The following is a 22726-nucleotide window of genomic DNA, read 5'->3' as shown; positions in this document are numbered from 1 at the left end:
AAGGTGTTAGACGAAGACCCCAATATAATCATATAGTTAACAGTAAACACTCCGGATATTTATCCTTCTTTTGACATCGCATTGATTACATCTGTGGCATGTGTGTCATATTAGTCTTTGATTATACGAATTCCTCTATTTTGTTAGATGTCTTGCTCCTGAGTTTTCTTCTAGCAATTATACATTAAGCCCGAACAACTATATTTGCTTTCCCATGTTTGTTATTCTTGTTAGTTACTACGGCCCAAAGGTACTGGAAAGCGATCGAATTGGATCTCGTTTGAATAATCCAGATTGTTTTACAATTATGCATGGTTTAAAAGAAAGCACCAGAAAAAAGGCTGGCTCAGACACCCTTATACTCGATTTATTCTATCTAATTCGATATTCTAAACAACTCATCCAAATCTAAAGCCTGGAAGCTTGTACTCAACTTTCCTGGTAGATCATATTCGCAAATTGGAAGGGCTGATTTGTTTGGCAGTTGATGTAATGCATGACATCTTTGATCTGGCAATCACCGACACGAAGGTTGCATTTATAATCTTTATAAAGCTTTTTTAGAGTTGTTGATAATGTTCTTATGCTGAAGTCGTTTTCTCGGCTAATTAATATTGGACTGATTACTTGTATAAGCATGAAAAGGGTATTTGTTAGTGTTGTAGGACTAGCTTTCTTTAATCAATTTCATCCTCTTCGTTTCTTTGCATAGTGTGCAGTTTTATCAGTGAAAATTTTTAAGACGAAGTTATGCAGGGTCTGAGAATCTGGTGTTGGTAGTTTCTTGAAGTAATAGGACTGGAATTTTTGGTTAGGTTGGGTAACAGATGTTCATCTCAAATGCGCCATGGTAAACTTAAAACTTCAACCTGAACAAATGAGGGAATCGGGGTACAGTTTAAGGTGTGTAATCTCTAGTGAAATGTTTGCAGCAATGGAAGTTTATTTATGCTAAGTAAACTCGGTAAACTAGCTCACCTAAGAATCGAACCTGTAACTTCCAAGGTGAAGATATCAACCACTGCACCAATTTTTTTACAGCCACAAGAGTTTCAGCAACCTAAAAAACTTTATTTAATTCTGACATATTAGTGTATCCCTGCCGTGTGCCCTGTCATGTTTTTGTGTGATTCTAGTCTATCAGAGTTGGGACCTTGGTAGATGTAATTTGAAAATGGGAATTTGACAAATATACCAACTTTTGGATATTAATTTACAAATATACTACCTTACTTAAAATCTTATAAATTTATTATCTTTTTAAACATACAAACAATTAAATTGCAAAAATAACATTTCTTCCTATTACTCTGCGGCCTTCGTTTTCAATGTATACAAAACAACACACAACTACACATACACACACATCTCCCTTTCGACAGCACCATCATCGCCTCCATCTAGCTACCCTATAACACTCATTACTGCCGCCTTCCATTGAACCTGTAATCCACTAATCGGCCACCATCGTGAAGGACACAACACACACATAATCGCACATCACTCTGACAACCCCTCTATATGTTTCCACCTCTACAATAACGTTTACACGGTGGGCCTCGCCTTGTCTCGGATTCCGGCGGTTATACCCACGCATCCGACCTCTATAAACCACCGCCCCGAATTTCTCTATTATGCCGATTACGGGCGAAATCGAAGGATTTGAGATTGAATAGTGTTGGAGTAACATAGAGTTGGCCTGCATCATACTGACATCATTCATACATCACAGCATCTAATTTATTCTAGAAGTTAGTTAGGATTTGTAACAAACTTGCTCTCTCTCACTTGTATATATGTAGAAAGTCTTGATAGATTAAAGACTAAGTATTGTAACACTAAAGCAAACACCGTGAATACACTTTTCAACTGGCTCATCATCTTCTACATTGTGTTCTTAGTTTAGAGTTAGTTTTCACAGGTTTCACATGGTATGAGAGCAGAATAGATTCATTTCTTAATGACGTAAATTGCAGATCTCATAGACTGTTCGATCGTGATCATCGATCGACATCTTCATCGTGATTTCTCATATTCATCGTGATTTTTCTTCAACTTCGGTTTGTTCTCTTGATCTACATTGTTTTACTGATCCACATCACGTTACTATGTTGTTGATGTAGTTACGTTTTCATTTCTCTTTGTGATTCATATCTGTTATGATATCTTTTATTGAACATCAATCAAGGTCTGCAATCTGTATCTCTGTGAATTTGCGATCTGCAATCTCTCTGAATCGTTCGTGTTCTTCCAGTTTTGTCTGTGTATTCTTGTTGATTCCGCAAGTAACTATGAAATTTGTTCAGTCATCATCTCTTTATCATCACTTTGATTGAACGTATTCTTGTTAAAATCTGTTGTTTAGCTCTTCAGATTATTCCTAATTTCATTGTCCTTGATATAATATCTATGAACACGAAATTCATGGATGAGTCCTCAAATACACACACACAAAATGATGAACAAACAAATTCTCTTCATAATTCACAAGATAATCCATATTACTTGCAAACATCTGACTCTCCTGGTATGAAGTTAGTCAGTGATCCGTTTGACGGTACTGGTATTGCAAAATGGAAAAGATCGATATCGATAGCCTTGTCTGCAAGAAATAAACTCGGTTTTTTGGACGGTTCGATAACGAAACCGCTGATTACTTCGACATTATTCAAAAGTTGGTCTCGATGTAATGATATGGTCATATCTTGGATTTTGGGAGCTTTATCCAAATCAATAGGCCGTAGTGTGATCTATTCGACAACTGTTCATGAAATGTGGAGTGAATTGGAAGAAAGGTATGGTGTGTCCAACGGAGCACAATTGTTTAGCTTGCACAAAGAAATTGCTGAAATCACACAAGGGAACTGCAATATGGCTGAATACTTCACCAAACTCAAGATGTTATGGGATGATGTTGATTCTCTATGTCTCATTCCTGCTTGTAGTTGTGGTTGTACCTATGGTGCATCTCAAAAGTTGTCAAAATTTCAACAAGATCAGCGTATGGTTCAATTCTTGATGGGTTTGAATGATTCATTTACTGCTATGAGGGGCTCCATTCTGATGAAGTCACCACTTCCTTCAATTGGACAAGTATATAGCTTGTTGTTACAGGAAGAAACACAAATAGAAATTCATGTCACTAATCATTTTAAGGTTGATTCTGTTTCCCTAGCTGTTAACTCTAACAGGCCTGGACAGTATGCAACTTATAATAAGAAGATCACTGATGGAAAGAAGGTACACTGTAACTGTTGCAAGAAGTCAGGCCACATAATTGATAAATGCTACAAGTTACATGGATTTTTACCATATTTTAAATTCAACAAGCCTTTTACTGGTCAGAGAAGGATGGCTGCTCAGGTGGAGATCTCTGATTCACCACAAGTTGGGACTGCTAATTCAGGCACCAACACTGGGACTTCTAATACTCATACTGGAAATACTACCATGACTCACAACATGTCATCTGACATTTACACACAGCTTGTCAATTTGTTAAAATCTCATCAGAATTCAGATTCCAATGTTAGAACTGCAAATTTTGCAGGTATTATCTCTATTTTGCCTTCATTTGTTTATTTATCTGATTCTCAAAAGGTGAACTGGATACTGGACAGTGGAGCCAGTGATCACATGTGCTCACAAAAAAACCTTTTCATTTCTTTGTCTCTCTTGTCACATCCAAGTCATATCACACTGCCAAATGGAGATTTGATCACAATTCAATATTCTGGAACAGTCCCTTTGATACATGATATCATATTAACTGATGTGTTATATGTCCCTCATTTCAAGTACAATTTATTATCCATCAGTAAATTGACTACTCATCTGAACTGTACCATTCAATTCACATCAGGTTCTTGTGTTTTATAGGGCCATTCTCTGAGGAAGCCACTGGAACTTGGTAATTCCCATAGAGGCCTCTATTTGTTGATTTCTTATGCTAAACACTGCTTGTCTCCTTCTGCTTGTACTCCTGTTTTTTCCAGTCATTTCAGTTGTAGTAAAAATAATGATTCTGCCTTAGTTTGGCATACTAGGTTAGGACACTTGCCTCTGTCAAAACTCAACTCTTTCTGTAATATTGATAAACAAAGTGCTAATATAATCTCAGTTTGTGATGTTTGTGCAAAAGCACGCCAATGTAGACTACCTTTTCCCAGAAGTACCATTCGCTCTACTGAGAAATTTCAATTAATTTATGTCGATCTATGGGGTCCTTATTCCACTCAAATCTATAATAAACATAGGTATTTTCTTACTTTTGTTGATGATTTCACTCGTACCACTTGGACTCATCTATTGAGTTGTAAAAGCAATGTATTTGAATTTATCAAGTATTTTGTTGCAATGGTTCAGAGTCAATTTCATTGTAAGGTTCAGTCTGTACGGACTGATAATTCCTTGGAGTTAGGCCTCGGTAAAGTCACCAGTGAATTTTTTCTCTCAAAAGGCATTTCACATCAGACGTCTTGTTCACACACACCACAACATAACGGTGTTGTGGAACGCAAACACAAACACTTGCTCGAAACTTCACGAGCTTTATTGTTTCTATCTAAACTACCTAAACAATACTGGGGGGGATTGTGTTTTAACTACCACTTACTTGATTAATCGCTTTCCCACAAAGCTTTTGTCTGGTCGTTGCCTTATGAACTCCTGTTTGGAAGAAAGCCTGACTATTCTAATATCAAATCTTTTGGTTGCTTGAGTTATGTGTGTATTACCAAGGCTGGTAGAGACAAGTTTTCTCCTCGAGCAATTCTTTGTATATTCTTGGGCTATCCGTATGGTACAAAGGCACATAAATTTCTTAGTCTTGAGAACAAAACCATTGTCATTTACAGAGATGCCATTTTTTATGAGAATATATTTCCTTACGTTTCTCATTCTTCATCAGACTTTATTCATTTGCATGTTGTTGACATGGTTTCGGAAACTTTTCCACCTCATTATTCGCCCATTCAAAATTCTTTGAGTTCTTCTCACATTCATAATCCTCACTTTCTTGATTCACCTGAAACAGAGAACACTAATATGGAATATACTGAAAGTTCATTACCACCACCTAGAAAATCGACAAGAAACGTTAAACTACCTAGTTATTTGACTGATTATGTGCATCCTTATGCCAATGCCAATCATACATGTCACAAAAATGCTTATTCTTGTACCGTGACTTCTCTTTCTGATGATATTGTTGTTTCACCTGGTACCAGCATTTGCTTATCTACTGTTGTGATATCTGTACCATATGTGACACCTCCGTCTGAACCCAGTTCTTATAATGAAGCTATTCAATATCCAGAGTGGCAAAAAGCCATTTCTGCAGAATTCTCAGCATTGAAGGCTAATCGAACTTGGTCGCTTGTTAAACTACCTGCAGGAAAGAAGCCCATTTCTTGCAAATGGGTGTTTAAAGTAAAACAAAACTCATATGGAACCATTGAACGTTACAAGGCCAGATTAGTTGTGAAAGGTTTTACACAGATTGAAGGTGTGGAATTTACAGAAATATTCTCACATGTTGTCAAAATGACTACAATAAGAAGTCTAGTGGCTACTGCAGTTAAGAAAGGATGGGATTTATTTCATCTAGATATCAATAAAGCTTTCTTATATGGTGATTTATTTGAAGATGTCTACATGACTGACCCACATGGTCTTCATCTTACTGATCCTACTCTGGTCTGTAAACTTGAAAAATCCTTGTACGGGTTGAGACAGACATCTAGGAATTGGAACACGAAATTAAAGACAACTTTACTTACCTAGGGTTACACAGCATTTGAGAATGACTCTTCTTTGTTCTATAAGAAAAATGGGACCTTGGTAGTTTACTTGGTTGTCTATGTCGACGATATTTTAGTAGGTTGAAATGATTATGAGGAGATATCTGCTATTAAGGCTTACTTAGATGTTGTCTTCAAGATCAAAGATCTTGGTAAACTTCACTATATTTTAGGACTGAAATTTGTTGAAGTCCCAAATGGAATGGTTATATCTCAAAGAAAGTTCACCATGGATTTGCTCAAAAAGTTTGATTGTACTGATAGTACACCTATTCTCACACCTTTTGAGTTAACCACAAAATTGTTTCCTGATCAAGGAACATTATTGTATGATGCTTCCCTGTATCGAAAATTGGTTGGCAAACTGAATTTTCTGACCAACACTCGTCCTGATCTTTCAATTTGCGTTCAACATCTTAGTCAATTTATGTCAGCTCTTAGGCAATCTCATTGGGATGTTGCTATTCAAGTTCTTCGATATCTCAAAAGTGTTCCAAGTCAAGGCTTATCGTTTACTAAGGATACTTCTTTCACTTTGGAAGCATATTGTGATGCAGACTGGGTAGCTTGCTCAAACTCCAGGAAGTCTGTTAGTGGATTTATCATTTTGCTAGGTGGTAGCCTTATTTCATGGAAATCAAAGAAACATCATACTATTTCTTTGTCCTCTGCAGAAGCAGAATAAGATCTTTGCAGATATTGACGTCTGAACTTGCCTGGTTGTCCCGTCTGTTACATGAACTAGAAGTGCCTGGTATTACTCTAATATCCGTTAAGTGTGATAACCAGGCAGCTATCTATATAGCCAAAAATGAGCTATACTGTCATTTGCACAAAGCTTGCTTCTGGTCTTATTTCCTTGTCTTATACACCTTCCAAAAATCATTTTGCTGATATCTGCACTAAACCTTTGTCGGGTTTTCAACACCATTTGTTGTTTAGCAAGTTGGGAGCGTCTGTTCCACCCTCCAACTTGTGGGGGGTGTTGGAATAACATAGAGTTGGCCTGCATCATACTGACATCATTCATACATCACAACATCTAATTTATTTTAGAAGAAGTTAGTTAGCATTTGTAACAAACTTGCTCTCTCTCACTTGTATAGATGTAGACAGTCTGGATAGATTAAAGACTAAGTATTGTAACACTAAAGCAAACACCGTGAATACACTTTTCAATTGGCTCATCATCTTCTACATTGTGTTCTTAGTTTAGAGTTAGTTTTCACAGCTTTCACAAATAGGATGTAGGGGAAGAGGTTTGGTATTAACGGGAAGAGGGAGATTGAAGAGGATGGATTTTGGTTACTTTTAGGTAATTTTTGCTTTGCTTTTAGTTGATTTCATGGTTACTTTTGTGATATTAGTATTGACCCCGCAGGACACTCATTTTTCGCCATTTGCAACCACTTGCAACTTATTTAGCAACTAAATGTAATTTTCAACAGATTTTTTTAAATTTGCATTTGTTGTTGCATATATGGTTGCTAGCAGTTGCAGGTATGGTTGCAAATGTAATCTCCGTATTTTTGCAAATATTTTTTGAAAGATAGTATTTTTGGCAATTTGTTTTAAAAAATGACAGCATTTTTACAAAAATTCTTTTCAACTTGGATATTTATGAAAAAAGCCCTTTGAAAATTGAGGGTCAATGTTTTAGGTTTTAACTAGGTTTTTAAAGGGATCGGAGCATTAGATTTATAAATTGGTCACCATAATTTATACTGTATTTTAAAAAATGTTTTTATTTTCATAAATTGATAAATATAAAATTAGAAAAACAACAATCTAACGTAGGAGTTAGTAAGTTAATATTTTTTAGTAGATAATAGTAAGTTCATGTTAACTTAAACTTACTTTGACATTATATTGTTAAATTTTAGGTGGTGTATTTCATTGATATATTACTGATTTTTTTTTGGTGAAAAATCAAAATACCCACCATTTTGGAGGCAAATACCCAAAATACAGTTTGGCGGGATGCGTTGACCAAAATACCCGCTGATTACGCATCTGGGGAATGCGTATACAGTTTTTAAAATTTTGTGAAGAACACACATGCGCATGTGAGACATGCGTGTTTCTTTTTTGTTTTCACTTGAATACGCATCGTATTCTTTGAAAATCAAAAAGAGAACACGCAAAAAAAATTTAAAACACGCATTCCCCAGATGCGTAATCAACAGGTATTTTGGGCGGAACGTACCGTCAATCAACATTTTGGGCAGTTGGAGCTGAAAAATGGTGTATTTTCGGCATTCTTTCATTTTTTTTTTGGATTTTAAAAATCTTAATGTATTCAATCTTATTATAAAAAATTATTTAAAATTTGATGGTATTCAACAAGAATTATAAAAAGTCTTTAAAATATAAGATATTCAATTCATATTTTAAAAAATCCGTTAAAATCTGGTAATATTCAAAAGTTGATAGATTTTTTTGTATTTGATAAAATGATTGATTTTAATGAATTTGATAGTATATTTTATGTTTTCTAAAATATTAGCAAAATTCATTATTGAGATATTTGTCGGAATCAACAACAATCATATAATATAAGTTCATGGATTATATTATAAATTCCTAAAATCCAAATCGAATACAATCCCTTTTATTTTATTATTTGTTTGAGGATATGATATTGATATAATATTATAATGTCTACAAAGAAATTCTAAAAACATAACTCAGGTATGCGATACAAGAATTTTATTTAAATATAATAGCTTAAATCCCGTGTTATGCACGGTTTTCGTTATTATTTAAAAATTTTATTTATCCCGTCATATTATAATTTTAAAACATGTGATCGTAGTTTAGTAGAATATGTCCAGTAATTTAAAAATTTAGTAGTTTGACAGATATATATCACTATTTATTTATTTTTTAATACTATGATAAGTTGTGATCGTAGTTTATTGCTATAAGTAGTCTAAGGCTCTGTTTGGGAGTGCGGTTGAAAACTGTTGTGCACTGAGAAAAAGTGTTGGTGGAAAAAGTGTTGTCAGACAAATTAGATGACTATTTGGTAATTTTTTTAATGTATACATATTTTGAGATATAATATATAAAAATAATATTTTTGGGAAGTTTTGATGGTGAAACTGATAGCTAATTTCTGCAAAAAGTGAAAACAGCTTTTTTCAAAAGTAGGGGAACATGTTTTTGCTAACAACAGTTTTTAGACCAGACAACTGCTTTTAGAATTTACCAAACACATTTTTAACAGCTTTTCAGCAAAAAACTGTTATAGCGAGTAGTTCAACAATCTAGTAGTTTAGCGAATATATAATACTATTTATTTACTTTTTTAATAATCAAAATTAGGAAATAATCGTTAAATCATATTATACCATATTGTACTTTGACAATTTTAAAAAAGTATCAAAACCTGATTCTTGAATATAGAGACTTGGATTTTATTTACAACAATGATATCTAAAAGATCTTCCATTATTTTCAATCACTACTATATAAGAAACATAATGTATCAATGTAACTAGACTCGGGTCTGCAAATACAAAATAAAAACAATGGCTAAAATTTTTACTTTCTTTTTCATCACTATTTTAGTACTACTGGGCACTCATATCTCAATTGCCCAATTTGCTAATGGAGGTATTTATTAGAGTTTAGTTTTAGCTTATCTCTTCAAATTATATAAATGAACCAAATTTCTGTGTTATGATGTTGTTATACTTGCTAATGCATATCTTGTATATTGTGATAGACATTTTTATACTCGCTAAATTCTCCGTTATAAAAATTGGTCGATTCTTTAAAATTGTCGATAATGACTAATAGGTCGGTCAAATACTTTTAAATCGTTGATAAATTCGATTTATTAAAAATTATCTCATAAATCAAAAATCGCTAACTTATTCGAATAAATTTGATTTTCAAAATCTGTAATTCTGACTAAATCGTCGAGAAATCCGATTTATCAAAAATTGCCTTATAAATCATAAATCGGTATTTTACTAGAATAGTTTAGATTTTCGAAATCTGTAACCATGACTAATTTGTATAAATGAATAATTTTTTTGTTAAATTTTATGATGTTGCTATAATGCAGGTGGAAGTGATATTGGTGAAAACTCCCAGCAAGTGAAGTCATGTGAAATTTGTATAAATTCTACAATCATAAAAAACTGCTCTCCTGGAAGCTGCAAGACGCTTTGCCAAGAGCAATATCGTGGACTCTATCTTGACTCGTGGTGTATGCCAGATGCTACCACATGTGATTGTACATATTGCTGCTAGTGCATTGCTTTTTTGTAACTTACAATTTTCATAAATGCTTTTCTTGTCCCGATTTATTTATTTATTTAGCTTGTTTAATTTTTTGATGTCAAACTGACCGAATTTTGACTTAAAATTTTACAAAGTACCTGTACATTTGAAATTATAATTTACTCCCTCCGTCCTGTTAGATAGTTTACGTTAATTTTTGCACGCATTTCGAGGTTTTTATAAAATATAGTTTCATAATGTTTCATACAAAATTTATTCAGAAAAAATATGAAAAAAAATATGAAATTATACTCTAAACGAGCATTGAAAAGCGTGCCGCAAAGTAACGTAAACAATCGAGTGAGACTGAGAGAGTATGTCATTAGAAAAATATATCTAACATACTTTAATATACATAATTTTTAATTTTTCAAAATAATGAAGGAATAATTTTTAATTTTTCAAAATAATGAAGGCATAATTTTTAATTTACGATCAAAATTGATTCAATTTGATCATAAAGTATTTAAAATAATGTATAAATCCACACAAAAGTAATTTTGATTTCTAAATAAAAATTTATAATGAATTTTTCAAAATACACACATTTATTCATATAAGGAGACATTTATTTAAACTAGCATCATCTTTTACCTAAATTAAACATATTCATTCATGACAAAAAAAAACATGTTCACTAAGTAGGCTTTTTGTATGGTGTTCGAGTTATCGGACCAAATATTCCATCGACTCCACCATATTTAGAATACTCATGTACATTTTCGATTGATCTGTGGAATGAGTTTCTTTGTTTGTGTAAATGCGTGATGTCAAATTTTTTTATAAATAGCTAATTACTTATTTAAAAGAACTTTGATTTAAATTACAAAATGAGTGAGCACGGTTGGATAACACAAGTATTTAAGAGTTTATCATGTGTCGTCCGATTCGATCATCGCTCACTCCGAGAAGATACTCATTTTTAAGGTTATAACTTATAAGCCATATTTATCAAAAAAAAATATAAAATAAGTATAATTAATAAATTAATTTTTATAATATAACTAATATAAATATGAAAAATGATAAAAATAGCCGATTTTTTAAAAATTTTAACAAAAATATCCATTCTGAAAAAAGTGGACAATTTTAGCCGATTGAATACTCCACTATCAGTTGAGTATCCCAATTTGTATAAGATACTTCACTGGCAGTTGGATATTTCATATATTGGGTATCTCATATAAAGTGAATAATCCACGCAGTTGGATATTTCATATATTGGGTATCTCATATAAAGTGAATAATCCACTGACAGTTGGGTATCCCATCGGTCAAATTGAAAAAATTTATAAAGTGGAGGGTATCTATATTTTTTGAAAAAATTGGGGAGAGTACAGACACCCTTGTAAGATGAGGGACAGCTAATATATTTTCAACTATCCTCCACCAGACCACAAATTCAAACACCCTCTCCTGTCTTGACCACGACCACTCTCCTCTCTCCCTCTCACTCTCAAATCTCTCTCTCTCTCTCTCTCTCTCTCTCTCACATACACACACACGCTTACTCCACTCTAACAGAGTCTCTATCTCTCTCTGTCTCTCTCTCTCTCTGTCGAGTCTCTCTCTCTCTCTCTCTCCCTTAGACACACACACGCTTTGCTCACTTCACTCTAACAGAGCCCCCCCTCTCTCTCTCTAATACAGTCTAACTCAAACCCAAGTACACAACACTCTCCCCCCATAATATTTTGTCTCTACTTAATTTATTTTTATAAAAACAAACAAACAAATGAAAGTGTCTCAATATGGGTAAAACAACACGGTGGCTGCGCTCTCTCTTCTCCAAGAAACCCTCACCGTCCTCCGGTGACACTCACCGGAACAATGGTGGTGGTAGATCTAGTAGTGGGCCCAGTTCATCAGCTATTGATGCTAATAAGCATGCTATTGCAGTAGCTGCTGCTACTGCTGCTGTTGCTGAGGCTGCTCTTGCGGCTGCTCAAGCTGCTGCTGAGGTTGTAAGATTGACTAGTGGTGGGACCAGTAATGGTAATGGTGGGACCAGCTATGGTGGGAGAGATAGAAGGAAGGAATGGGCTGCTGTTGTTATTCAATCAGCTTTTAGAGCTTATCTGGTCAGCACTCCCTCCCCCCCCCCCTCTCTCTCTCTCCCCCCCTTCTCTCTCTCTCTATCTCTCTCTCTCTCTCATGTTATTATTGAATTCTTATTTCTTAAATTGCCCTTTGAATTTATGGAATTATGCTATTAACTTATTATTGAATTCTTATATAGGCCTTTTTAATTTGTGGAATTTTTGTTTGGTTTTTATGTTAGTTGAATTCTTGGATAGCCCTTCGGAATTTGTGGAAATAAAGTTCAACTTGAAATCTGGCCCTTTTGATTTTATTCTATTTTTTGAATATAGCTTAGAAAGTGTGCTTTTTTATCTGGTTTATGTATGTACATGGTTCTGATTTTGGGTTGATTGTATAAATAATGGGGTTGTTAGTGATTGTGATTGGTAACTGTTTCTTGAATTGTGTGTTTGATGTTGTAATTGCAAACTTTAGGGAGTGTTTTTTGTGTTTATCTAGTAAAAGTTACATTTCAAGATTTGATCAATTTCATTCTTGAAAATCTAGGTTTTTACCGGTTACGATAAAGATCGTGGCTTCTGACATTTGAAAAGAATTGGCTTAGTAATTCAAGATTGATCATCCCTTGTTTAAAATGTGTATGAGCCAGGTTGTACCGTGAGGTTAGGGTAATGAAAGTAAGTATTGATGTTGATATGCCGGACTGAAAATGTATATGGTTGGAGAGGGTTAGTTATTAAGGCACATCCTAGTCAAGTGAGTTACCTTGTTTAATTCAGGATTGATCATCCCTTGTTTAAAACGTGTATGAGCCAGGTTGTACCGTGAGGTTAGGGTAATGAAAGTAAGTATTGATGTTGATATGCCAGACTGAAAATGTATATGGTTGGAGAGGGTTGGTTATTAAGGCACATCTTAGTCAAGTGAGTTACCTTGGTTTAGGGCAAAGGGCTTAAGACTTAAAGGTGCAATGCACCTAGAAGAAATTAGTGATATTGGGATACAAGTATGAATGATTGATCATATGCCAAATGGATTCTGGACATTTATGTGTCATTCTCATGTTTCTGGCTCGGACACAATATAACAAGTGTTTTATTTAAACATAACTGTAGGAGATAACATATATTTTTGATGAAATTCAAGTTTTTTACTTATGAAGACATTGTCTAGAAAAATGCAACAACTAGTAACAACCATGTCTTTTATATATTATTTGAAAGTATACACTTTATAGAAAGTATACTCCATTGCAAGTTATATGATGAAAGTAAATCATCCTTTTAGAATTCCTATATGGTGGATGGACTTGTAATTGGAGGTAGGTGGGCATAGTGATTATTGTATCCAAGTAAATGTCTACTAAATTTACAAAGCATGACTTTAGATATCTAAGGATACATGTGAAAACTCATTAAGCACCTTTATGACTTTTCATCAATTAGATTAATGACTAGGAATGATGAAAGACTTTCAAATCAGTTTATCATATACCTACTTTATTACATGTTCGATTAGTGGATGTAAAAAGGGACTAGATTACTTTTTTTACATTTATGTGCATGCCTTCTGTTATTTTATCACTACTTCACTTCTGTTTTTGCCTTTACATTATGTTGACGCCTTCCCAGTTTGGTCTTGAAACTGTGTCTTACTTTTGCAGTAATTTGCACTTCTTGAGCAAAGATTATGTAATGATCTCATACATCCACAAGCTGTGGTGAAAAACGTATATCTTAATGTATTTATATGATTGTATGCAACCTTTTTAATGTTTTAATGTCTGAACATGATGTACAACAAATTTAAATCCCTCTTGCAGTGTTGCCTATAATCTACCATTGCCTAAAAAATAACATAATTTATTCGATAATTTTTACTTTTTGTATGGCTGGTGTTCTTGCGTTGGTTGGTGCTGAGTCCTATATGCTGATTATGAGTTTGTTCATGGCTGTACTCTAGGCAAGAAGGGCATTGAAGGCACTAAAAGCATTGGTGAAACTCCAAGCACTGGTAAGAGGCCACATTGTGAGAAAGCAGAGTACACATATGCTCCAGCGGATGCAAGCGATGGCCAGAATCCAGGCTCGGGCATGTGCACATCGGGCTTACACTTCAGACTCACCATATTCTAGCAGCAAGTCATCTCACTCGCACCAAACTGTATGTCCAGTTTCTCATATAAACTTAAATGAAAGATATAATTATCTGAGAAGCTTTTGTTTCCTTGAGTATCTTCTCTTTCTTTAATTATGTTGTGAATGGACTTTGCTTCTAATTATGGATCACCGACAGGGAGTTGCACCTCATGAAACATTCAATCATCAGATCCGTTCATATGGTAAAAGAAACGAGTCACCTCTCAAGGTATGCAATTTATCTTCTGATATGATAACCGAATGCAGCTTTGATCTTGAAGTTCTATATTTGACTCTTAAATTTTGCCAGCCTATAATTTATATTGTAAAATCATGCAGAGAAATAGTTCAAAATCTGGTATCAAGGACAGTGTTAGACCAGAGGGGATAAATGTTGGCTCAAGTTGGCTAGACCAATGGATGGAAGAAAATTCGCGAAACAGACACAAGGACACCTTATCTAAAATCAGCCATGCTGATGATGAAAAGAGTGACAAAATTCTCGAAGTGGACACTTGGAAACCACGCATGAATCTCAGGCAAGGTGGCAAAGTCTTCCAAAATTCACAGCAGATTCCAGCATGGAATAAGAATGAAAACATGTTCATGCCTTTTGACTCTCTATCAAGGCTTTCAACACAATCACAGAGTTCAAACCCAGGTTCAGTTCGTCAGGAGATATTACATCTAAAATCACTGCAAATGCGTCATGAAATTGAACAAACAGCAGCATGGGCTGCTGAAAACAGCCCTGGAGCACGCTCAACATCATCTAGACCGGGGAGTAGTAGTAGTAGAAGAGGACCCGCAACCCCTGTTAGGAGTGAATTTTCACAGAACTACTTCAGCAGTTACATGGGTCACCCAAACTACATGGCCAATACAGAATCATATCAGGCTAAAGTTAGGTCCCAGAGTGCACCGAGACAGAGAATGGACTTTGAGAGACCTGCTTTAACCAAACGGTTTGGTGGTGGATATTTGGATGAAGAGACCAGCTCAGATAGGGGATGGCCTTTACATGGTAACTTAAACTTCAGGAGTAGAGTTCATCAAGATACTGGTCGCTCGCATATAACAGGAATGCAATACCAAGGTTATGATCCTTCATACGGTAATAGATGACAATACAGTGATTGCCCTAATTACTTCTGATTATGTTGGTTTGAAAGATGAGCTTTATGGTGGACACTATTAATAGTTCAAAATCAGAACTTCTTTGATTTGACAAATTGTGAATTGTGTTTGACCCTTTTTGTTTTGTTGATTGTTTCCACTGGGTGTTCAAACTCTAAATTATTTCATTGTAAAAATGCTATTGACATGGAAAAGATGGTTGTAGGAAGATGATGGTGTTGCTGTGTAAATTTGTCATACTGCATTTTGTTATAGAGATCAAGTTTTCTCATTTATCTTAGTTATCTATTGCAAGCAAATACTTTTGTGTATTGGTTACAAATCAACTAAATAAAAGCAGGTTAAAAGAGTTTTTACCAACTTTGAGATCTTAAGAAATTCAGATGTGTGAAAATTTTGAGTTCCAAAGGAATTATTTAAAGAAGGAGATTTTACTTTATACAGATTTTTTGAAAAGTAGATAAACATTGGTGTTCTTTATTTAGGTTTGATAACTGGAGCTTCATGCTAATAATCAGTTTAATTGTTTTTACTAATTAGACTTGTATGTCTTGTAAATGAGTAAATGTTTTAATAAATTTGAACGAGAATCGAATCAAGAATCTGGGATTACAAGAGATATTTTTACTAACTAAGCTTAAATGTGTTGTAAATGAGTATCAATTCTAATGAATTTTGGGAGTGAATGAGAATCGAATCAAGAATCTGGACCGCGAGAGATAAACTCTGGAATCCATGCATTGATGGATTTTACAATTGGTTTGGTCAGTTTTCTTTTTAGGTCAGCATTCTGATTGCATACTTTGCACTTTGGAGCATGTCCACAAAAATTCCCACTCTACATAAAGTCATTGTAACAAAATCATGTCATAATTTTTATTTGATTTTTTATTTTGTAAAATTTTGTTCATCAAATTATCCAACAATTTGTTTCATCAACCATAAAAAATTTTAACTAATAATTTTACTCACTACGAGGAAATAGGAACATACACGACTTATGACGGTCGAATTTGACGCGATAATAACCAAACCGAGAACGAACTCGTATAATTCCAACAATCTAATTTTATATTGATTTGAATCAAATTTAATATAAATCAAAAAGAAAAATATATCTTCGTCCTGAATTAAAAAAAAATACTTTTTGACAAAATCCGAATTCGAACCGAACCCGAAACCAGAGGCGGAGCTGAACGAAAAAATGACAAAAATAGCCGATTTTTGAAAAAATTTAACAAAAATAACCATTCTAAAAAAAGTGGTCAATTTTAGCCGATTTAATACTCCACTGTCAGTTGGGTATCCCAATTTGTATAAGATACTCCACTGGTAGTTGGGTATTTCATATATGGGATACTCTTATATAAAGTGGATACTCCACTGATAGTTGGGTATCTCATCGGCCAAAGTTGGCCAATTTTTCAGAAATTGATTATTTTTATCAATTTTGTATAAAAATAGGCTAAATTTGTCCTTCACCCAAACCCACTCAAGCAGACCGGATTACATAACACACGTGCGAGGCAGCACAACACAAGTGTAATCTTTAAAGAAAACAAGTCATCATCTACCACCTTGTTTTTCCACACAAGAATACAAGAAAGATGCTTCTTCTCATCTTCCAAAGGGGATCACTTCAACGCCTTGTTTTTTACCCATAACCCATCTCACTATCTTTCACTACAGGTACTCTCCTCATCTCCATTTTTACTGTAACCATTTTTAATGCTCATGCTATATTCTAGCTTCATTTTTACTAGTATTTTTGAAAATTTAAAGATTTTGGCCTTTTAATGCTTGTCATATCATTGTTTTTTTGTTATACCTGTACTGTTATTCATGTTAGTATTTAAAGAGCAGTGAAAGAGGTCTCGAAATGGATTCTAAATATTTACGCGATGAATTGTATGAATGCAAAGGCTATCTTAAGCATTTGGGATCCGTTTTGGGAACTCTGGCGTATTTTTAATGTAAATTTGAAGCATTTGCATATGTGGTTTTGAAGTTAATTTCACAATTTTGATCATGATCGTACATTGTAACTTTTTTATTAGGTACTTGTGTAGTTTAGATGTTATCTTTTTTTTTCTTATTTTGCTAAATGAATAGGAGTAGTTGATGACTTTATGCAATCTGAAACAATTATAGATTCTGCTTCATGTGACTTGATTGTCTTGTTATTGACTGATTTTTTGTTTATTAGGGGATAGTGAAGGTGATATTCATATCTGGTTACGGATATCTTCTACCATTTAACCAGAACAGAAATGTCGAGGAGCATAGAGTTAGAAGTTGAGAACCACTATTTGACTGAAAATATTCCTGCAGAAATTGTGGAGAACTGGGAAGATTTCTTTCCGGAACATGAGGACTTTAGTCGTGAAGAGGTCCTTTTCTTGCAGGTACTTTGAAATATGTATTGAGTATCTACTTGTTCAGCATCAACACTCAGTCACTTTTTTGCTCAAGCAATTTACTTGTTTTGATTTCTTTGTCGTTTTGCAGGAGAGTGTGTTGACATCGATTCAAGAAGATGGAAGGAATAGGGGAAGCACCTCTGTTCGTAGCCATAGCAGTGAAAAGAGTCATTCCGAGGAGCAAGAGGGTGAATCTTTGCATGATGGAAGTACTGACTCACAAGTGGCCCTGGATGAAGCTTTAGCTAGATCTTTGCAGGATCTAGAAGACGACTTTGAGGATTTCGATCTACATGAACACAGTGACACTGCGGCTGGTAAAAATAATGCATGTTTTTAATTTAATTACTTGAATTGGCTAATACAATTTCATATTGCTAGCTTGATGATCAAGCTTTTCTTATGTCATTGTATACAGCTGAGAGATATAGAGGAGAAGTTCGGTAATTAGTTGATCCTTTATATTAGCTTAGTTACTGGCCTTTTTCCAGAATACAAGTCAATAGTGTTAAAATATAATCAGTTAAATCATTAATTAGAGCTTAGAGGTGCTGATTAAATCAGGTATCACAAATAATGTTTTAGCTATTATATATTTGGAACATAAATGTCTGGAGCTGAATAGTAGGAGTGTGCAGAACTTGAGTGTAAAAAGATGCCAATCGTTTGCTGTACAACATGCTCTAAAAGTACATAGCAATCTTGATTTGATATGTATGCCTTTAGCTATGAATCATGTAGCATTACATTCTATGGCTGTCAACTGTTACATATTGAACAGCTTCTTAAAACCTGGAAAATATGAATATGTAGAAAAATGCAAACAATGAAGCTGCATGTTTAATTTGCTTTGATCATGTCATACATTATATATAATCTGCCCTTGCAGGCTCACAGCCTGCTTAACTTGCTAAAAGATAGCCATTGAAAACGAAGTGTTGTTACAAGAATTGCATGATTTAATAGTTTAGGAAATGTTGTTTCCACATGGTTTATTGGACAAGAATTCTATCCCATTAATGGGATGAGTCTCATTTTGTAGTATGAGTCTTGTAATATGAACATAGTAGTTCCTGCCTTCAGGATATAGTCAAATAAAAATGCCTTCATATGTGTTTACTTTTCTCGATACACACTTATACTCCTTATAGGTCTAATCGCTCAATCAAACTTTGACAATCCATCCTTTAACATAGGCTTGCTGACATGATTATGTTTATAAAAATGATTGCAAAAGGTGTACTACCATCTTGACTCTATCATTTCTTTATAAAACAATCAATATGCAATACATTGGATATATTGTTCTTTAGGGTGCCTTCTGAGTTCCAAGTAATACTTATATGTAGAAAAAATGTATATATATACAGAAAGAGAGGGGGAGGAGCGAGGGAGAGGGAAGGGGGTCTATTTGAGTTAGTTCTGGCCTTATGTAGGTCTGATTTTTACAAAGCGATCATACTATTATGACTAGGTGTGAACAACAAAGTCGTTCTTTAGGATTTTCCTTTCTAAAATCAAATTGCACGAGTTCATGTACAGTGGAGAAACCAACTACATGACTAGTGATACTCTTGTGATAATTACAACATCAGTTGCATAGTAAGAATTTTTCACGACTACTGCCCCTTCTACTAATGTAATCTATGACAGTATATGGGCGTACATAGTTTACAGTAAGATTCCTCATGAATACTACTTCACAAGGCTTCCAGTAATCTCAAAAACCTCTTTTACTATTGTGAAGTTTATCTACATTTCCGGTACAATAATGAGTTTGCATTATAATGCTGCAGAAGGTCAGACTAATGTAGAAGGTCAGACTGAAGTTGATTCTACTGAAAATCCAGAAAGGGTAAAACATAACTTCTTAAGCTTCCTTTACATTTTCAAATGGCACAGTATATCTGATATTCTTGATTCTATACATCTGCAGGATGTCACTGAAAATACGCCGCAAGATGATGTGGATCCTGATAGTATGACTTATGAGGTAAGAGACTGGAGTGCTGTCTTTAGCCATATCATGGTATAAAAGTTACATCGTAAACGTCTGATAATGCATATAATCTTGTAGCCCTTCCTGCCATTACAGTACAATTGTGAATGAACATGCAAGAAAAATATAGATGTCATTTTTTATTTTTATTAGATTTGGCATCATCGTGTAAACTATACTTTTAGCTAATATTTTATAAGATGTTTGCCAAGTAAAAATGTCCAAAAGAGTCGTAAAACAGTCTTTCTAGCTTCCGCGGAGCAGTAACATATCCGCTACTTGAAGCCATCCTGCTATTAGAGTTGTCTATGGGCTGCTTCTGATTGTTACGATCAGATAGTATTACTTAAATTTTTTCAAGAATTATATCACTTTTTTTATTAACAAGGTTAGTGAACAATATTGGTTATGGATAGTAAATTATCTTTCATACCATGCAGTTTGATATTCCTGATTCATAAGTGAATTCATTTCTTCAAGTAATATATTAATAATGTCAATCTTATCAGATGTTATCATTTTTTAGAATTTCAAGGAGATTCAATGGCAAAAAAATTATTTTCAAGTCTACTTTTTTAGTGTCAGAATGATTATCATGCAATTCGTACTTCTATTTTTTTGGTTTGTTCTAAAAATTTTGATCTAGAACCTCTGGTCTTTATAATATATAACAAATTAGAAAGAAAGAAATCCGGACCAATAATTGTTCAAGTGCTCCTGCAATGTTAATTTTTCATAGCATAGATTGCAACACTTGTTTCGTTCCATTTTGTATCTGCAGTTTCGTCCATCTAAGTAAATGTGTGTTGTTGCCCTTTGTTAGCAATTACAATCTCTAGGTGAAAGTGTTGGAAGTGAAAATAACGGACTGCCAGAAGAGCTCATCTCACGTTTACCAACTTTCAAGTATAATTCAAGAATCTTCTCTAAGAAAAAAGAAGAGTAAGAAATTAAACATATTTTACAGACTCGGTTCCGGGCTTCTCTAGTATTTTTTGGTGTGTGTACTGTATATGTTAAAACATACATGTATTTATTGTCAGTGACGAATACTTGTGACCTTATTCATCACTACCTCACCCTTGCCTCCTTTCTCCTTGTCCGTAGGGTTGGGTTTACGATTATGCTAATAATTTTATACAGCAACATGACCTACGCTAAGCACTGAATATGTTGATTTTGGCTAGAACTCTGGTAGCAGAATGTATTTTCGAATGTCTAACATGAGTGATAAGACAACCTTGGACTTTCCAGATTAGTTCATGTAACGAGAAAAATTCTTTATCAGTGATAAAACAGTCAATTAGTTGGATAACATGACTCTTCACATAAAATGACGAGATCTCTTCATTCTAGATGTGCTTTGTGCGTTCCTAGAAGGTTACAAGGGTTCAGTGAGCTGCTATTTCCACTATTATATACTACTATCAATTTCAGTTGGGGTGTCTATCTATGATTAAGCTAAAACTAGTTTTGCTCAAGTAATTTGGAACACTGGGAGTAAACAAAAGCACTGTAATTTTATCTGCAAGTTTTAAAAAAATTAAAATATTAACAACTACATGTCGCTATCTTCAGGAATATAATTTTGCCAAGATATGTCACATGGAGAAATCATGTATATTGTTGTTCTCCAGGTGTGTGATCTGTTGCATGGTGTACAGCAGTGGAGAAATGTTGATCAACTTGCCTTGTGCTCACCACTATCATTCCGAGTGCATTAAACGTTGGTTGTCACTAAAAAAGGTGCAGTTATCTCGCCTCATCATTTAACTTCATATGTCAAACTGCAGTGAACTTATATATGCTTTATTCCTGGAGTTGCAGTGATGCAGTAAGGTTTTTATAATTCAAGCATATTTAATTCTCTTGAAAAAATAGCTTATGTCTGACAGATGGTCGTGTTTACAATTGAACTGTACTATTATTACATATTTATTTGTCTTTGGAGCATATGACGCAAAATGACATAGAAGCAGAACTTAGAATGAAGGAAAGAAAATCAAGTATATCTGATCAGGCTAAGTGATCAATCTGTCCTGAAAAGGAGCCACATTTTATGTTTCAGCTTTATTTTTAAATGTTAAACTTCTACGGAGTCTGGAGAACTCGGAAAAGAGTTGGACAGTATTAGTACAAATTGCAGCAACATTACTTACCATTCGAAATTTGATAGTCTGATCTCATCCTTTAGTTTATGCACTGTAGCTATGCCCCGTCTGTCAGACGGAGGTGCAAGATGACTGTCAAACGGAGGTGCAGGATGAATGATCGAAGACTACTGTTGTGCAGTGAATGAAATTTGCCCGAGAATCTGAAAAGCATGTCAGTTGTTAGTTGCTGCTTACCATTTTGAAGCTTGTAGCATCCTTGTAAGGATTACAAAGTTTCTTTTGTGCTTATAATGTACGTTCAGTTGTGACTCTCCCGTGTAAAGTATCTGGCAGTTGGTATATACAAAGTATCCATAATCCATATAAAGTTTAGTTATAATTTTATTTTTACATTTACGCAGAAATAGTACATCTTAGCTGGAGTAGAAACTGCGCAATACCATCGTTAAGTAAAGGAAAATGTTAAATCCAGAGCTTGTTTTTAAGATCCCAAGCAAATGAGTTATGAAAAGACTAAACTGCCCTCCCCGAATGTACATAAACAATTTCAGGAAATTTTAATATGAGGGTAATATAGTCTTTTAACAGTATATTTGCTCTACAAATTGAAAAATAACTCTGGATTTCACATTTCCCCAAGTAAAACATGTATACATATTTCAGAGTAAATTTATAAATGGTCACACAATTATCCACTTGCTTTGATTCATTATCATAACAAAAACATAACTCATCAGAAACAAAAAGAGATTTTTAACATTGCTAATACAGCAGAAACAGA

At 34.2% G+C, this 22726-nt stretch overlaps 3 protein-coding genes across 4 annotated transcripts; all 3 read left to right on the top strand.

Annotated features, from left to right (window-relative positions):
• The first annotated feature begins 1271 nt into the window (after positions 1-1271).
• On the top strand, positions 1272-4212 carry LOC141721841 (uncharacterized). Its single transcript, XM_074524969.1, has 2 exons — positions 1272-3550; positions 3880-4212. Exons 1-2 carry the CDS (start codon positions 2410-2412, stop codon positions 3912-3914), a joined length of 1176 nt encoding a protein of 391 aa, XP_074381070.1. The 5' UTR covers positions 1272-2409; the 3' UTR covers positions 3915-4212.
• A 7274-nt stretch (positions 4213-11486) lies between these two features.
• On the top strand, positions 11487-15687 carry LOC141721840 (protein IQ-DOMAIN 24-like). Its single transcript, XM_074524968.1, has 4 exons — positions 11487-12175; positions 14100-14300; positions 14433-14504; positions 14615-15687. Exons 1-4 carry the CDS (start codon positions 11846-11848, stop codon positions 15398-15400), a joined length of 1389 nt encoding a protein of 462 aa, XP_074381069.1. The 5' UTR covers positions 11487-11845; the 3' UTR covers positions 15401-15687.
• A 1276-nt stretch (positions 15688-16963) lies between these two features.
• Positions 16964-22341, top strand: LOC141721839 (E3 ubiquitin ligase BIG BROTHER-related-like). 2 transcript variants are annotated; one of them, XM_074524967.1, is made up of 8 exons: positions 16964-17101; positions 17619-17817; positions 17921-18149; positions 19647-19687; positions 19769-19825; positions 20655-20773; positions 21469-21577; positions 22040-22341. In XM_074524967.1, exons 2-8 carry the CDS (start codon positions 17683-17685, stop codon positions 22100-22102), a joined length of 753 nt encoding a protein of 250 aa, XP_074381068.1. In that variant the 5' UTR covers positions 16964-17101; positions 17619-17682; the 3' UTR covers positions 22103-22341. The 2 variants fall into 2 exon arrangements, with proteins under 2 accessions (XP_074381068.1, XP_074381067.1); XM_074524966.1 differs by having other exon boundaries at positions 19629-19687.
• Positions 22342-22726: the final 385 nt, after the last annotated feature.

The sequence above is a fragment of the Apium graveolens genome, chromosome 4 (genome assembly GCF_009905375.1).
Source record: "Apium graveolens cultivar Ventura chromosome 4, ASM990537v1, whole genome shotgun sequence".
Classification (NCBI taxonomy): Eukaryota; Viridiplantae; Streptophyta; class Magnoliopsida; order Apiales; family Apiaceae; genus Apium; species Apium graveolens.
This window is presented reverse-complemented; position numbering and strand designations above follow the sequence as displayed.

Coding starts and splice junctions, on each gene's coding strand:
- LOC141721841 (XM_074524969.1), top strand. CDS start 2,410: ATGAACACGAAATTCATGGATGAGTCCTCAAATACACACACACAAAAT. Junction 3,551..3,879: donor TAGAACTGCAAATTTTGCAG/GTATTATCTCTA, acceptor TGTGTTTTATAG/GGCCATTCTCTGAGGAAGCC.
- LOC141721840 (XM_074524968.1), top strand. CDS start 11,846: ATGGGTAAAACAACACGGTGGCTGCGCTCTCTCTTCTCCAAGAAACCC. Junction 12,176..14,099: donor CAGCTTTTAGAGCTTATCTG/GTCAGCACTCCC, acceptor GCTGTACTCTAG/GCAAGAAGGGCATTGAAGGC. Junction 14,301..14,432: donor CATCTCACTCGCACCAAACT/GTATGTCCAGTT, acceptor GATCACCGACAG/GGAGTTGCACCTCATGAAAC.
- LOC141721839 (XM_074524966.1), top strand. CDS start 17,683: ATGTCGAGGAGCATAGAGTTAGAAGTTGAGAACCACTATTTGACTGAA. Junction 17,818..17,920: donor AAGAGGTCCTTTTCTTGCAG/GTACTTTGAAAT, acceptor GTCGTTTTGCAG/GAGAGTGTGTTGACATCGAT. Junction 18,150..19,628: donor ACACAGTGACACTGCGGCTG/GTAAAAATAATG, acceptor ATAATGCTGCAG/AAGGTCAGACTAATGTAGAA.